Source organism: Antechinus flavipes, chromosome 2 (genome assembly GCF_016432865.1).
Source record: "Antechinus flavipes isolate AdamAnt ecotype Samford, QLD, Australia chromosome 2, AdamAnt_v2, whole genome shotgun sequence".
In the NCBI taxonomy this organism is placed as follows: Eukaryota; Metazoa; Chordata; class Mammalia; order Dasyuromorphia; family Dasyuridae; genus Antechinus; species Antechinus flavipes.
Genome location: NC_067399.1, coordinates 489,598,582 through 489,614,234, shown reverse-complemented (window position 1 = coordinate 489,614,234; position 15,653 = coordinate 489,598,582). Strand labels below are relative to the sequence as shown.

The 15,653-nt window shown below is 36.7% G+C and overlaps 2 protein-coding genes across 15 annotated transcripts in view; both read right to left on the bottom strand.

Moving 5' to 3' along the window:
* The window catches only part of RBL2 (RB transcriptional corepressor like 2), a 41,062-nt gene extending 37,300 nt beyond the window's left edge, over positions 1-3,762 (bottom strand). The window contains exon 1 of one of the 2 annotated variants that reach the window (XM_051979847.1): positions 1,872-3,762. In XM_051979847.1, coding sequence (XP_051835807.1) covers positions 1,872-2,132 — 261 coding nt within the window. In that variant the 5' untranslated portion in view covers positions 2,133-3,762. The remainder of the gene's footprint in view (positions 1-1,871) is intronic. The other variant, XM_051979846.1, reaches the window with a different exon arrangement.
* An 8,288-nt stretch (positions 3,763-12,050) lies between these two features.
* Positions 12,051-15,653, bottom strand: part of CHD9 (chromodomain helicase DNA binding protein 9) — a 251,575-nt gene continuing 247,972 nt past the window's right edge. For all 13 annotated transcript variants that reach the window (XM_051979833.1, XM_051979832.1, XM_051979838.1 and 10 more), the window contains one exon: positions 12,051-15,624. In XM_051979833.1, coding sequence (XP_051835793.1) covers positions 14,746-15,624 — 879 coding nt within the window. In that variant the 3' untranslated portion in view covers positions 12,051-14,745. The remainder of the gene's footprint in view (positions 15,625-15,653) is intronic.

Here is a 15,653-nt window from a genome sequence, read left to right as displayed (position 1 = left end):
GGCATTTATTATGTCACATTTCTTATCAAATAGAAAACATCTGCCTGCATAATATTAGGTAAATGTGATCTGTCAAACTGAAAATGCAATTAGAATATAGAAAGCAACATTAGAGAAGACCAAAGTTAAGTAATGAGACAAGTGGTCTTCAACATCACCAAAATAAAAATCTTTTTGTCACTAAAAGATATAATAAATGAAGATTCAAATCAACATGCCATTAAAAGCCTCAATTCTCAGCAGAACTTATTTGGTGTTTTCCTGAATATTAGTTATTAGAATATAACAGTCAAACATCTGATAAAGCATAAAGATTTCTACATATTTTGCAATGGTCTGTGAAAGGATACCAGCAGAGTTTATGGTTAACTAGATAAATAAGTAAATATTCTCTAGTCTGTGTCAATACTTGGAGAGGGAAAGAGATACTGTGTCAATTGACAAGAGTCTATAAAAGAACTGTGAAGTTCTTTTGAGATCTGAAGTACCTCCAGGGCTCATTCTTATGCAAAAGCATGATTGACATCTTTTCTATAGTTTGAACTAATCTTAAGTAGTCAATACATTAAATATGTGGGTCAAAATGCATTTATTTGTATTTCAATTTAATTTAAAAGCATTACCCTAGTATGAGGAAAGGCACAAAGTTTAGTGAAGACAGTTTCTGCCCTTATGGATTTTACAATTTACTAAGGCATATGAGACATACACCTCTCAGCTTTGAAATTTTATAGCACTATAATTCAAGCAAGTCACTTGGCCTAAATGTTTCCTCATCTAGAGAATGGGCATAATAATTATATTTTACCTATTTCACTGATACATCATTAAAGTTCTTGAACTATTACAACGTATTTTCTTTTCTTTTTTTTTTTTTTTTTTTTTACAAATAATGATGAAATAACATATGCTAAATGGTTGGATGACCATTTGTTTTTATTTTAGAATGTAGTGTTGTTCAGGTATTAGATTAAAAGGACTTTGGGGTGAAAAGAAACTTAGATTGGGGCTGTTCTTAATGATGTCAAGTCTATGTCAGTTCTATATTTTAGCTCTTGTAACTCCAAATTCAGCAGTCTTTCGATTATACCATTCTGCACTGATCTTAGCAAAGTGAGGAATGAAATCTTTTTACTATCTTTTACTAAGAAAACACCACTTAAGTCAGCAGGCTAAAAGTACCCGATACCTTCCATAAAGCTAATACAGGATCAGAATTTAACAACATTAATGATCCCTCAAATCAGAAACAACTTTATTCAAGGACGATCTCCTGGATTTAGGAACTCATCATTTTGCAAGATGAAATCAACTCTTGAGATCACAGCTCCTCGACCCATTTCCCACCCAGCAGCAGGATTTCTTTTGGCTCCCAGACAGATGACACCGCTCCCGCTCCCTTTTTCTTTATATGTGTGACCTTCCTCAGTAGAAAGGTAGTTCAGGGTTTGCCTTCTATCTTTCTTTGTCTCCCTAGCGCTTAAAACGGGACCTGGACTAGCAAACACTTACTAAAGGTTTACTGACTAGTCACATTAAGGGATAAAGGAACCTCCGACCCTCCATTTTACGTGAATAAAAGAGATTCAGGAAAAGGAGGTGACGGTCGCACGGTGACGCAGAGTTCCAGCCTCTGCACAAATCAAGCTTCAGGCCCACCCACCCTTTAAATCCACCGCCCCGAAAAGCAACTTTTCCCGCTCCCTCGCAAACAGGGACGGTATTCGGCGCCCTGCGGCATGTGCGTCTGCGTGCGTGCGTGGGGCGTCCGCAGGGGGCGGGCACTCCGCTCTGAGGGGCGGCGGCCAGGCCCGAAATCCGGCTGCGGCTCTCCCCCAGGCCCGCCCGTCCCTCTCTCTATGCGGGCGCACCTCTAGCGTGTAACTTTGGCTCATGCTCCGGTAGCTCTCCCATGCCTCGGCCCGCGCCTCCTCGTCCATGTTGAGGCGGCCACAGAGCTCGTCAAAGCGCTGTCGCGTCTGAGGCGCCGGCATCTGCCCGATAGGGCCTCCACGCTCTTCCCCAGCCTCCTCCCCGCCATCCTCCGTTGGCGGTTCTTCTTCAGTGCCGTCCTCCTCCTCTTCTTCAGAGGCCGCCGGCGGCGGAGGCGGCTGGTGGGCCCCTGCCGGCATCGCGCTGAGCTCCGCGGCGGCCGCTTCTTAGGCGAGCGGGCGGCCCCGGCCCAGAGCCATTCAAACCGCGAAGCGCCCGCCCGGCCGGCTGCCCGCACCGCGCCTGCGCCGCCAACGGTTACGTGGCCGCTCCAGCAGCCGTAATTGCGAACGCGGCCTCCTGGAAGCTGTAGTCCACGTCGGGTGCCCACGAGGGACAGAAAACCCCATTTTGTGTCTCCGGCGGAATTTCTTGAGATCATAGGAATTTTAGAATTAGGAGCGGCTACTAAGTCATTTAAGTCCATGCCTTTATTTTATGGTAGAGGTGATCAAATGTGTGAATCCCTTGGACACGTGCCACTTTTTAGCTAGGGACAAGGAGGTGGGGTGCATAGTTGTTTTTTTTCCCCTTTTCTTCCTAGGACACTCGGTGGAACGATGTTGTGTTCATCGACAAAAAGGAGAAACTGAAGCAACTGGAACTTGTTACATTTGTAAGACACCTTAGCCTCCTTAGAACGGTGAAGGAAACAGTTTCAGGTAGAGTGACTTGTCCAAGGTCACACAGCTAGGTGCTGCCATTATAAGGACAGCAGCTCACATCTCATTCCCATTGAAAGACCTATTTCAGTGTCTACACCGGCAATCTCATTTTCAAAGCCTCTACAACTCTCGCTGAAGGAATGGAAAGTGAAAGAAGGAGGCTGGAGGCCTGGGCTCTTGTTCCCACCCCATATACTTTGTAATTATGTGAATTTCATCAAGGTGAGCCTCAGTTTGGTCATTTGTTTAATAAGGTATGAGTCAGGGGCTGAAGATTGCCTGAACAAATTGAACTTAATGCAACATTCTGTCCTAAGAAATTGGGAATGATCTGGAAATGTCTGAAAGATTGAAAGAAATATAAGAAGCAGAATAAAAAAAAGGAGAATCTGAATAAGATACAAATGTAGTACTACCACTATGCAAAAACTGGTAGCAAAATTTAAAAAACTATATTGATTAGAAAGGCTTACAAAAATAAACGGCATAAATAAAAACGGCAAGTAATTCGGAGTTTGCAATTTTATGTATGATCATTTTTTCATTTTGAGTATTGTTACTGTGTAATGCCAGAGAAACTGAGCAAGACAGAGATTAGAGAGTATTTAATAGTTTATTAAATGGAGAGATATACTGGAACCAAATGGATCCATGTTTTGGTCCCAGGGCTGAATGAGACTATTGGCTCCAAGAATCCAGCAAACAATGTGAGTTCTCAAAGACATATATACATGAGGCTCAGATGCAGGAGGTAGACTGAGGCAGGGGCAGAGTAAGGGGGCTGAGAGCGGGATCCGGACTCTGATAGGGTGAGGTGAGCCACCGAAGATGAGATGACATAATCAGAGGGAGGACCCCCGGGAGAGGTATCCTCTTGATAAGATGATATCTGACCTTCCGGTAGTTTGGGATGGGAAGAGGCATTCTGATATTCTAAAACATAAGATCTTTTATCCTTATCAAGTATTCTAATAAAGAGGGAGGGGAGATTTTGCAGAACTGAGAAACAGGGAAACAGGTAAAGGAGGCAGGACTGAGTCAGGATAATTAGGGAAACTAAGTGTTTGTTGGATTCTTGGAGCCAATAGTCTCATTCAGCCCTGGGACCAAACCATGGATCCATTTGGTTCCAGTATATCTCCATTTAATAAACTATTAAATACTCTCTAATCTCTGTCTTGCTCAGTTTCTCTGACATTACAACTGTTAGAATAAAAAATAAGGGCTTAATTAAGCATACTGTACTTGGATTTAGAAGACCTAGAGTGTAGTCCCCAACTCTGCCATTGATCACTGTATTATTTGAAACAAGTTCTAGCCTCCTGGGGACTTAGTTTCCTCATTTCTCAAATAAGGGGGTTCAGAGTATATGGAAGAACTACATATGGAAGTCCTACAGCAGTGCTATTTCCCCAAACTCTCTTATCTGCCCTGGGAAGTTTATTCAGTGTTCATAACTTTCATCAGAGAGGAGTAAAAAGTAGTAATTGACAGCCTATAATTTTAAATCCTTTAAAATAAGTACAGCTTTATATTCTAATAAAAGTTTTAAGTTCTGCCTCATCTTATTAAGGTACCCTAAAAATATGGTTAAAATACTCTCCTCTAAAACTAATTCAGTCATAAATTCTCCTGCCTGACAGCCTGAGTTAAGGTTTTGACAGAACTTTGATTCTCAGTCATTCTACTAACTCTAAAAACACCTTTGAAACCTTATTTTATACATGCACTCAGCACCATAGTAGAGTAGAAAAAAAACAGTGGATTTGGATATTCAGTGGCTAATTAATCACATGCTATGATCTGGTAAAATAATGCCCTATTATCAACATCTAAAATTTTGAGTGTTGGTCTTAATGAACTGTGCTTTTTTCTTCAATCTAAAATTCTATGATTCTATTCCTAAGGACCCTACATTTGGGCCATGAAGTAATTTCTTCCTAGAACAGTATCAGACCAGGAGTTGGGAGACTTAGGTTTAAACCTGACTCTGCTCCTAGATTGCTTTGGCCAACTCAATTCCTCTTTCTGCATTGAAGTTGCTCCTTTTCAAAAGGAATCCTGTTTAACCCTGTTAAACTCTAAGATGGCACAGAACCCAACTGAAGATATCTGTCTCAGGCACTTAGGAAGAGACCAGATAGATTTCAAAATATCACTTGCTTTTTTTTTTTCCCCACTAAAATGGAATGTCTAAGAAAAATCCTAGTCCTTCATATCCAATTGCTTTTCAGACATCTTGAAATAGATCTGCAGTAGATGTATACAAAATGCAGCTCACTGTCTCTCCCCCTCCCTTCAAATCCTCTTCTCATTTTACATTTCCTGTTACTGTAGATGGCAATACCTTCCTTGTCTACTCTCAGCTTTGGAAACCTAGGAGCCATCTTGGATTCCTCCCTATATCTCCCACTCCACCCTCATCCCAATCCAATCTAGCTGTTAACAAGGCCTGTCCATTTCACCTTTGCATCATCTCTCTAATATATTTCCTTCTCTCCTCTGACATTGCCACCACTCTAGTGCAGCTTTTGTAGCTTCACATCCGGACCATTGCAGCAGCTTACTAGGAAATGGCCCTGATGGGGTCTCTGCCTGTCTTAAGTCTCTCCACCCCAATCCAGCCATTCAGCCATTAAAGTGATTTTCCTAAAGTGCATGTCTGATCTGGTAATTCTCCTAACTCAAACTCCAGGGACTTTCTATTATTTTTAAGAGCAAATACAAAATGCTCTATTTGGTATTCAAAGCCTTGATTAGTCTCTTCCCTATCTTTCTTGCTTTCTTACTCTTTTCTTATTTTCCAAGACATACTCTTCAATCCAGTGATACTGACTCCCTGGCTATTGGAATTAAAAAAGACTCCATTTTCTCTGGCTGTTCTCCGTGTATGGAATGATCTCCTCCTGTTACTGACCTTCTTCTTTAAGTCCTAATTAAAATCCCACTAATGTAGGAAGTCTTCCCTAATTAATTCGTCAGTCATTTCCTATCCTGTATATGGCTTTCTTTGTCTATATTTGTTTGCATGTTGTCTCCCACATTAGATTGTAAGCTCCTTAGGGGAAAGGACTGTCTTTCCCCTTGTTATTTCCAGAGCTTAGCACAGTGGCAGGCACAGAGTTAAGTTTTTAATGTTTATCGATTATGTCAATAGACCTGGAAATATAGTCAAAAGATTAAGCCTGAAGACATTATCTAGTTTGGAGAACCCAGCTTGCAACCCGCTGAGCACCTGAGGCAAAATATCTGCTAGACATAATATACCTTCTAGCCACAACTTTGGAAGGGGTCTGCAGATTCCATTAAGGAAAAAAAAATGCTGAAAAAAAATTTTTTTTTCTCCTTGTCCTATGCATAAGACAATAGTAGATGATTTCTCAGGGGACTAACAAGGCTTCTGACTTTTGAACAAAAACACCATTGTAGAGTTCTACTGAGAAAAGGTAAATGATAAAGGGAAGGATTTTAGTTGAAGCCAGAAACTGGAAGCAGAATTAACAGAGGAAGAAGCACCACTGTTACTTGCTCAGTAGGACAACACTTGGCAGCCATGGGTGGACACTTCCAGCAGAACTTGGGAACCATCTATCAGGGGTTGTTGGCTCATCATCGGACAACCAGTAGGGACAATGTAATCAAATCAGTAGGTTTGTAACATTGTAGCTATGAGTGGCTCCTCCACCTAGATGTGCTGGCCAAAAATGTTCCCAGAATCTCTATTTATGAAGGGGAACCACGGCAAGTACTTTATCACTTCATACATACTTGTCTGGACTTTCTTCAGAAACATCTCCCTGAAACTTATATCCCTTTAGTACCCTCTGCCTCTGGGGACCCTCCGGAGAGGAGAGGATGGAAGGTACACTCCTCCTAGGTCCTTTATTTAAGAGGGAGTCTTGGGCAAAACCTCATCTTTCCCATCTGGTTGTAGGATTTTGTCATGCTTCCAAAATGAGTACTCCCCTCACTCCTTGGGAGGCTCTCAGATTTTTCACATGTTTTCCTGTATTGGATTATGAGTTCCTTGTGGGCAGAGACTGTCTTTTGCTATTTTTTGTATCCCCAAAGCTTTAGCACGGTGCCTGGCACATAGTAAGCACCTAATGTTTATGAACTAATTAACTACAAGTATGCCCCTTCACATGTGTTTTCTAGTCACATATCTTAACATGTAACTCTCTTTCCTGTGTGTTTATCCTTTTCACTGATTATGTTTGTGGGAGAATATGCTCCAATGTTTAGAAGAGAAGTGTTTTACTGCTAGTCTTCTTACTGTGACATTTCCTTTAAAATTGTTCTAGCTAATTGCATATTCTAATGCATTAGTAGGGGCTGATTCTATGGGAGTACTTGTCATTATTGTATATGGATAGATATATGTGGTGTATTTATATGAGGACACACAGAATCATACTGAACTGACAAGTATATTTCTTCCTCAAGAAATAGTAATTACTAGTACAGTACATTGCTTTTACAAAGAGTAGGTGAATCAACTATGGCTGTTCTCTGTAACTATGGGGACATAGGGCAGTTGATTGACATCCTTTCTAGAAGCAATGTTAATGCTTCATTCTAACTATGACTTATCAGACCTTTCCCCAGCCAATAATCCATTATTAGTGTTATGTTTAAGTTCCTTGAATCTCTTTGTCTCTTCTTTTACGTATGTGTATGTATGTATACATTTAGCAAAAGGCTTTACACATAGTGCTCAACATTTTTCATTCATTCACTCATTCATTCATTTGTGAAGTTAATGCTTAATAACAGTAATTTCAATGCGTGAAACAGACTTGATATTCCCTTTCTTAAACTCCTTAAAAGAGCAGGCTACACTTTACCTTCTCTTTCATTGCTTAGTCTTTGGCAGTCAGGTTTCTCATTCTGTTTTTAGCAGCCTTAATGTTCTTAATAAGGCTTAATAGTCAAAATTATGGTATATAAGCTTTCTTCCCCCTGACCCCAATTGCCAATTAGTAACCCATGTTATTTGGCCTACCCGCTTTGGTGGAATAAAAGCTTTGACTTAAAAAGAATCCAGTGTCAGTGTTCTTAATCCAACTCTGAACCAAAATCTTTGTTTGAACATGCCTTCTCAATCTCCTTTGCAGGCTCATCTATTTCATACCAACTTGTTTTCTTTGGATTTGTCTTGGGACCTCTTTCCTCCCTCTATATTCCTTTTTGGAGATCTCAACAGTTTTATATTGATATGTACGTCAGAAGTTTTCTTATGCAAACATATATACGTGTGTACATAGATGGCATTTTAAACTGATGTCCTGGAGACATTATAAACTCAACATGTCTAAAACTGAATTCTTTCCCCTCAAACCTTCCCATCTTTCCTATTTTTGTCACTAACCATCCTACTAGTCTCCCAGCTTTGTAACCTTAACATTATCCTGGACTCTGCTTTCCCTCATCTTTATACAACTCAACCATCTCTAGTTTTTTAGGGCCTTTGTTCTGGTCATTCCATGGACTTGGGATGTACTTTCTTTTTCCTTTAAGATGTAGATGATTCGTCTTTCCTTATTCCCATCACTGTTAGTGCTTTCCCTCCTAAAATACTGTGTTTAACTCTGTGTTTAAAATTTAACTTTTTAAACAATTGTAAACAATCCAGTATATTCTTATATTACATATATGCATATGATTACATATATATAGTAGACTTATTAGAATGTAAGCACTTTGTGAATAGGGACTGTTTCTTTTTACTTTTATCACCTGCCTCTTTCTCCTGGCATAGTCACTTAATAAAGATTTGATTGATCTCATGTCAGTTTCTGCATTTTCTATTTTAATTTACTTGGTTTTCAATTTTATTAAGGGGCATGGTATTCCCTTAATTGAAAAAAAAATCTCATTTAAGGCCAGCTCTCTCCTATTTATACTGTATAGACCAATTCCTTATGTGGAGTGTAAAATGCTAAATAGCAACAGATGTTATTATGTATCTGGGGATTTAATTATATTAAGCCAAAAATTTTTTTAAAGATGTCAGTGAATTCTGTCTTATTTCAACATTGTACTATGTAAAAACTTGAAAAACTTAATAAGATTGTCTTTAGTCATTTTTGAGTAACTTGGTTTTTAAAATTATTTTTATCAGCCAAGCTATAGTAGTCGTCTCATCAGTGAATCACCATTAGTATTTAGTTAGTTATTATATCACAAGAGGAAAACTATTTATTGAAAAATTTGATCTTGACCAATGATTGTTGGATTTGATGAACACAATCTTAATGATATTAACATAAAAATTGAAAAATCTCTCCCCTTGAATTTAAAACCAGTGCCTTCTAAAATGATATACACTACAACTTGGATATTTATAAGTGGGAGCCTACTGACAAAGTAATGATTCTTACATTTATATCAAGCTATTTATTGGTTTTGAAATATAGATTATAGTACACTTACAGAGTCACCGTGGTTCCTATGAAAAGTATGAAGAAACTACTAAATTAGATGGAGATACTGGGGTGATAACTTTTGTAAAGTGAATTATGATCCCCAATACCCTATTTTTGGTGTAAATTTGATCATATATATATGAAAAGCACAATATTGGCACTATAGGACATTATCAAATTATGCCCATGAATTATAAGTTCCTAAATAGTGGTATACATTCCCTCTACTTAAACAAATTGAAAGCTATCCATATCTTCTCAAATGGTCCAATCTGTCCAAGTTTTGTATAAATCATTTACAGAGCAGCTGCCTTTATGTTAACGGGGAAAATATGGCAAACTTGAATAATTGCCCCAAAAGTCAAAATATGTTTATGTTGAACTGTAAAACTGTAGTTAGATGGATAGTATATGTTGAATAGGTAATATTTATAGAGAGGCTTACAGGCTTTTAGAAAATGTTTTATAACTTTATCTTATTTAATCCTCACAACCACCTTGTGAAATGGATAATTAAAATATCTCCATTAGGAGAAACAAAATCAGAGTTATAACTTAAGTTCACAAAACTGACAAGTGCTAAGTTAGAAATGACTCGAAATTGAATCCTCTGCCTTCAAGACCCAATGCTTTTTTCCACTGCACTCTATCATAGTAAATCTGAATAAACCTTTAAAGTGGATCTCGAAATTAGATGTCAGATATCAGCTAGTCCAACCACCTGTTCAAAGCAGGAATTTCCTCTATAATGTTCCTGAAGTGGTCCACTATTTTCTATCTGCTTGAATACTTTAAAAGGCGGGGTGGGGGAGCTCACTAATCTGACAGCAGGTTTCTCAAATCTTAGATGGATTATTTGGCAATGTTCTGCTTTCTCTTATTTATTGAAATGTTACAGCACAACTAATTAGCCAATTAAACTAGCATGCTAGAAAAATTTAGAATATAGTATATGGAACATTTGAATAATGATCTAGATTGTTAAAATAGTAAATGGCTTCTCTGTAAGAACCTAAACTTTTATATTCAAATTATTTTTTGATGAAAATTTAAAATATATACATGTTAAATATAAGCACCTTTGTTTGATGGCTTATAATTATGAATTTGTCAATGACTGTACTATGCTATAAAAGTGATGCCTTCAGGACTCACTAAGGGATTGTATAGAACTATTTGCTCCTATACTAAATGTACCTGATTGCTACAGTAATTTTAAAACCCTATATCTAATTACTGGAATAAAAGAAAAAACAAAAAACCTTATGCTTCCCTATCACTAGGATGCTGGGATCCAACAGACCCTCTTCTCCCTTCTAATTTGCTTCTAATCTATGGATTAGGAAACCAGATCACTAAATTTAATAGAATTGTATCTAAGAAAAGGATTAACAAGTTTTAAGCAAATACCTGAGGGCCTGTCTTATGAATAAAGTACATTAGTTTAGTGTATATATTTTGCTATTTAAGTTGCACAAGACTGCAAAGTTACGTTTGTTGGGAAATTCCTACTTGTAAAGTGAGCTTCATAATGCATGCAATTATATGATCTGTTGAAATTTAATTTGTTTAGCTGTAATTACATTAATTTGTACTATATAACATTTTATGATAGTTCAAATATCAAAAGCACTAATTATCATAACTCACATTCCTATGTCACTGAGATTTACAAAGTGATTTCATTATCCTTTTTTATTCCATTTAAAAAACATCAGAGCATAATTTTATCTTTGTGTTTTCTGGTTATTGTATTAATTTCTTAGCTTTTTCATTTGGAAATATAACTGAATAACTTCCAGATCTATAGTTATTTCAGGAGTTGAGCGAAAAAGGTTAGTTTCTTTATATTTCATGAAGGCAACACTTATATATGATGTTATGATAATACGCTATGTTGAGCATTTAAGGAGTCTCTGTGGAGAATTTCAAATTTGTTCAGGGGAGGAGGAGATGTTGGGAATACACACTGCAAAAAACTGCTAAAAGATTTACAGTGAGTTAGCTAGACTAAAGTAATGTTTCACTGTGGGCAAGTTATCTTGCCTATTTTCTCATACTGCACATAAACCTTTATTGAGAGTTATAAGAAAGGAAAAAAACACAAATGTTTAAAATACATGTGAGACAAGATGATATAATGAATCAAATGCTAAACGCAGGAATAATGAACTGCGAACAAATTCTATTTCTGACAATTACCAGCTATGTGACTTTACAAAAATCAATTAACTTGTTTTCTCATCTGTAAAATGGGTATAATACTTGTATCTACTTCATAGTGTTTTTATAAAAGTCAAATGCACTTTGAAAACTTTACAATACTATCAATTATACAGTTATTAATATTATTACAGAATGGATAAATCTTCAAATCAAGGTCTAAGATTATGAGTAATGGCTTTATGAAAATCACTATCAAAGAAGCAGAGAGAGAGAGACTTCAGCTAAACTCGAGACATTAAGTGGAGGAAAAGCCATTGTTCCTCCAAAGTAGAATTGCACAGGTCGTTTGAGACTTCTGATGATCTTTCTTTCTCATATAGAACTAGAAGGACCTGTAGAGATAAACTAGTCCACTTTCATTTTACAGGGGAAGCAAAAGAAGCTTCAACAGTAAAATGACTACCAAGAAACAGCTTTGGAATTTGATTTTTCTACAGACTTTCTTCCATTCCAATACTGTTCCTACTATTAATCTTTCTAGATGAACTTAAAAAACTAAGCATACTTTTGGCATTATTCAAAAAGGAATAATTATGCCCACAATTGTGGGTATGTATGTATGTATGTATGTATGTATATGTGTATGGGAATAATTTTCTCCTGACTTTTTAGGAGTCTTTTTAAAAGTTGTCTCAAAATTCTCAAGATAAATACCTATAATTGTCTTTTAGTGTCTAAAATGATTTTATTACAAATACAGTTAAAATAATTACTGTCATTTATAAAGGCTGACATCATGGGTAGTCAAAGAATATGTTTAATAAAAAATAATTAAACTTCCATTTGCTCTATAGAACATCATAGAAAGTAATTCAATAAATTACAAATGACTTTTTAAGACATTTTTTCAACTACAGAAAGCAAATTCAGACTACACAGAACACAACTGGCAAATATTCGAAATGTCCAAAAGAAAAACTGGACTAAGACTTAGCTCATGAAGCCTGAAACAAGGGATATAAATACAAGGCAATAACAGCTATAATTCTTTTTAGTAACTACCAACACACACTTGGATATCCTTTCAACTGGAAACTTCAGTATTTATTAGTGTAATTCTATTGCATTTTCCTTAACCCTTAACTTTATACAACCATATTTGCATGTTGTTTGGCTGATAGCTGGACAACTTTTTCCCAATTGATACCAATTTAATATGCCTTGAAACCCAATAGAATATGTTCAAAGTCAATATTAGCCTTAATGCTTTGAAATCTGTAATTGCCTTATTACATAGAAAGAGAATCACTAGGATGTTAACCAAACTCACTCGACCATAATTAGGAAAATACTTTATCTCATAAATTTGATATAAATTAGGTTTTAGTGACAAGATTTAGGATTTTTTTTTGGGGGGGGGACTTAGCTAGAGAAGAAAAGGAAGGGGAATAAAGGGAACATGAAGGGAAGAGGAAGAACTGATGGTGTTGAAATACTCCATCGGCAAACTAAGTTTTAATAACTTTTTGAAAACTTTGGCTATTTCATAGGTGTATTCTAGTTAAAAGTGCAATACTGCAAAGGGAAAATATTAAATATGTAATATATCTTTTTCATGATGAAGAACTGCTACCCACTTCTCTTGGATAGGTATGATAGTCACTATTGCTAAGACATTGCATAAAGGGCCATCAAATCAAAATAAAATAGTGGGAAAATCAATACAATCCCAATAGAACTTATATAATTTTGTAATTACATGTAATACTGCTCCTATAATGATGGGGATATTTATTTTACATATAAAGTTATAATTTCTTGGTAAAGGTCTTAGTAAAACCCAATATAAAAGTTTACTTTGTGACAAAACAACAGAACTCTTATCAAAATATAAAAGGGTTCATTTAATGTGAGAAGTGTTTGGAGTGATTTGTTACTCCCAAATATTAATCCTTTGCAAATATTATCATTCACTTATACTAGTACCTATATGTGTGTATGGTTTTTTTTTTAAACATTTACTCTTGTTGGGCCTCAAATGAGATTCTAAACTCAATTTTAAGTTCAAATGAATTTGAGTATGAACATGGACCTCTACCATGTCAAGAATAGCAGCTTAAGCAGAAAGTCATATCACATGAAACATTGGACAGATTTTTTTTTTTTTAAAAGAGAAAAGGGTTTTAAGGACTGTTAATTAGAAGAAACCTTGGGTTTCTTTTGGGGTGTGTGTGTGTGTGTGTGTGTGTGTGTGTGTGTGTGTGTGTGTGTGTGTTTTACAGGTATTACTTGTATTTCTTTTTGTTATTATTCAAAGTGCATTTTCAAACAGGGCAACTCAGCATATTTTATATGAACTGATAACCCAACACTGATTCTGGGCAATGTTTAGTCTGATTAAACCTAGAAACTCAAAATAAATTTAGGCTATCTGCATTTTTTTTTTTTTTTTTTTTTACCAATATTATCTGGTAATTTCTTAAGCGTTCAATGACATAAAACACAAATAGAAATCTACACAAACAGAGCAAACAAACAATTTCTTTTACATGAAGTATGCAGTGTTGAAAGTTCTTGTCAGTGGCACTTCATGAATTTGCTTTTTCTGACCCCTAGAGAGACACTACTGAACCTCAACATGATTATTTCTGAAGGAGGCCCAAAGTCCACAATGTTCAAACTAAGTAGGTCTATAGGGTATCTATATGAACATAGAATTATTTTTATGCTGACTTGCCTTCACTGGGATCAGAGTTTTGACTAAGCAAAACAAGTCACTTCTTTTGCCAGATTTACATGATACACAGGATGTGTGTTTTTTTCCTCTTTTTTTTTTTTTTAAAAAAAACCCTGAAAACAAGTATAGAATTAGAAATGAATGTAAACTTCCTAAACTAACTCAGCTGAGGTAACAGGTAGCCAGTATAACTGGCTGATTGGGAATTTTATCTCTTCTTTTAAACACACTTGTACCTGAATTGGAAACATCAGCAGTGCATCACAACACTAGAGCATTTTCATGTAATTAAAGCAATGGATGATGATGTAGATTCTACAGCTTTCATGACATTCATTAGCTGCCCAAATTATTGCTGAGTTTTTGATCTGTAAATTATAGGTGTCAAGGAGGCTGTAAAACTATATTCAAATTAAATCAATAATGTGCATAAAGTATTCTGTGTTCATTGCAAATATATTAAATATACAGCTCTCATTGAGCATAATTTCCATAAAATTAACCCCCCAACAAAATTATAATGCCTTCTGTTGTAATATTACACCATTGTGTATTTGATAGTACATACAAGTTCAGAAACTTATGAATTTCAAGAAATATTACATGCAAAATGTCTCTGAAAGCAGTTTGCACTTCTAAACAAATACTGAAATGTTCGGTCAGTAAGTTATCAATGCACTCAACACTGGGATATTTACAATGAATAGTTAAAGAATAAATTCAAAATCAGTTCATAATTTAAGTGCAGAGTCTGGAGTCAGTCTTCATTACTAGAATCTGACTCCTCAGATGATGATGATGTACTCTCAGATCCAGATGAAGCATCTGCTTTTTCTGAACCCTCATCTGTGCTGTTTTCATTGAGAGAACTTGGTTCAGTTTCCCCTTTTTCTTCCTGATCTCTAACCCTGGAATCTTCCTCCTTTTCCTCTACAGGCTTGGTTGAGTCTAGGTCATTGTTTTTGTTGTTCTGTACATCAAAAATATTGGACTGGGACAAAGCTGGGATATGAAGATTAAGGCCTGGAGTGAGAAGCATCCCTGGATATAATATATTGGACAATAGTAATGGGTTAAGAGCTAAGGGGTTGGTAGCTGCAGCAGTATTTAACGCAGCAGAAGAGGATGTTGAAGGAGAACTCGAAACAGAGTTCTCCCCCACATTGTCAGAGTTTTGGCTTTCTGTCCTTTCTTTTCTTCCATCTGGCTCCTTGGAGTCATTGCCTTTTTTCTCTTCTGCCACAGATTCTGTAGGTTTTGTTAGGAGTCCTCCCATGCCTAGTAAATTTGGTAATCCTGTCATCCCTGACAAAAGCATTGGGAACATAGCAGCCATGTTTTTATTCACTTCTCCACCAGATAGGCTGGCAGGCATCCCCATCAATCCTGCAGTTACTTGTAGAGACTGAAGGTTTTGCAGGTTTTGTTGTAAGGCCTGAAGAGTTGTCAGATCCACACCTGGGAGCAATCCATTGGCTAGCAAAGGATTGCCAGACACATTTGCTGCTGTTGCAGCAGCTGCCGCTGCCGTTGCCTTGGCAATCTCACTTTTAGGTCGTCTTCCACGCCTGCTTACTTCTTCTCTTACAACAGGCCCAGTAAGAATACGGTCATGCATGCTTTCAGGAAGAAATCCCTGAAACAAATAAGTTCTTATTCAGTATT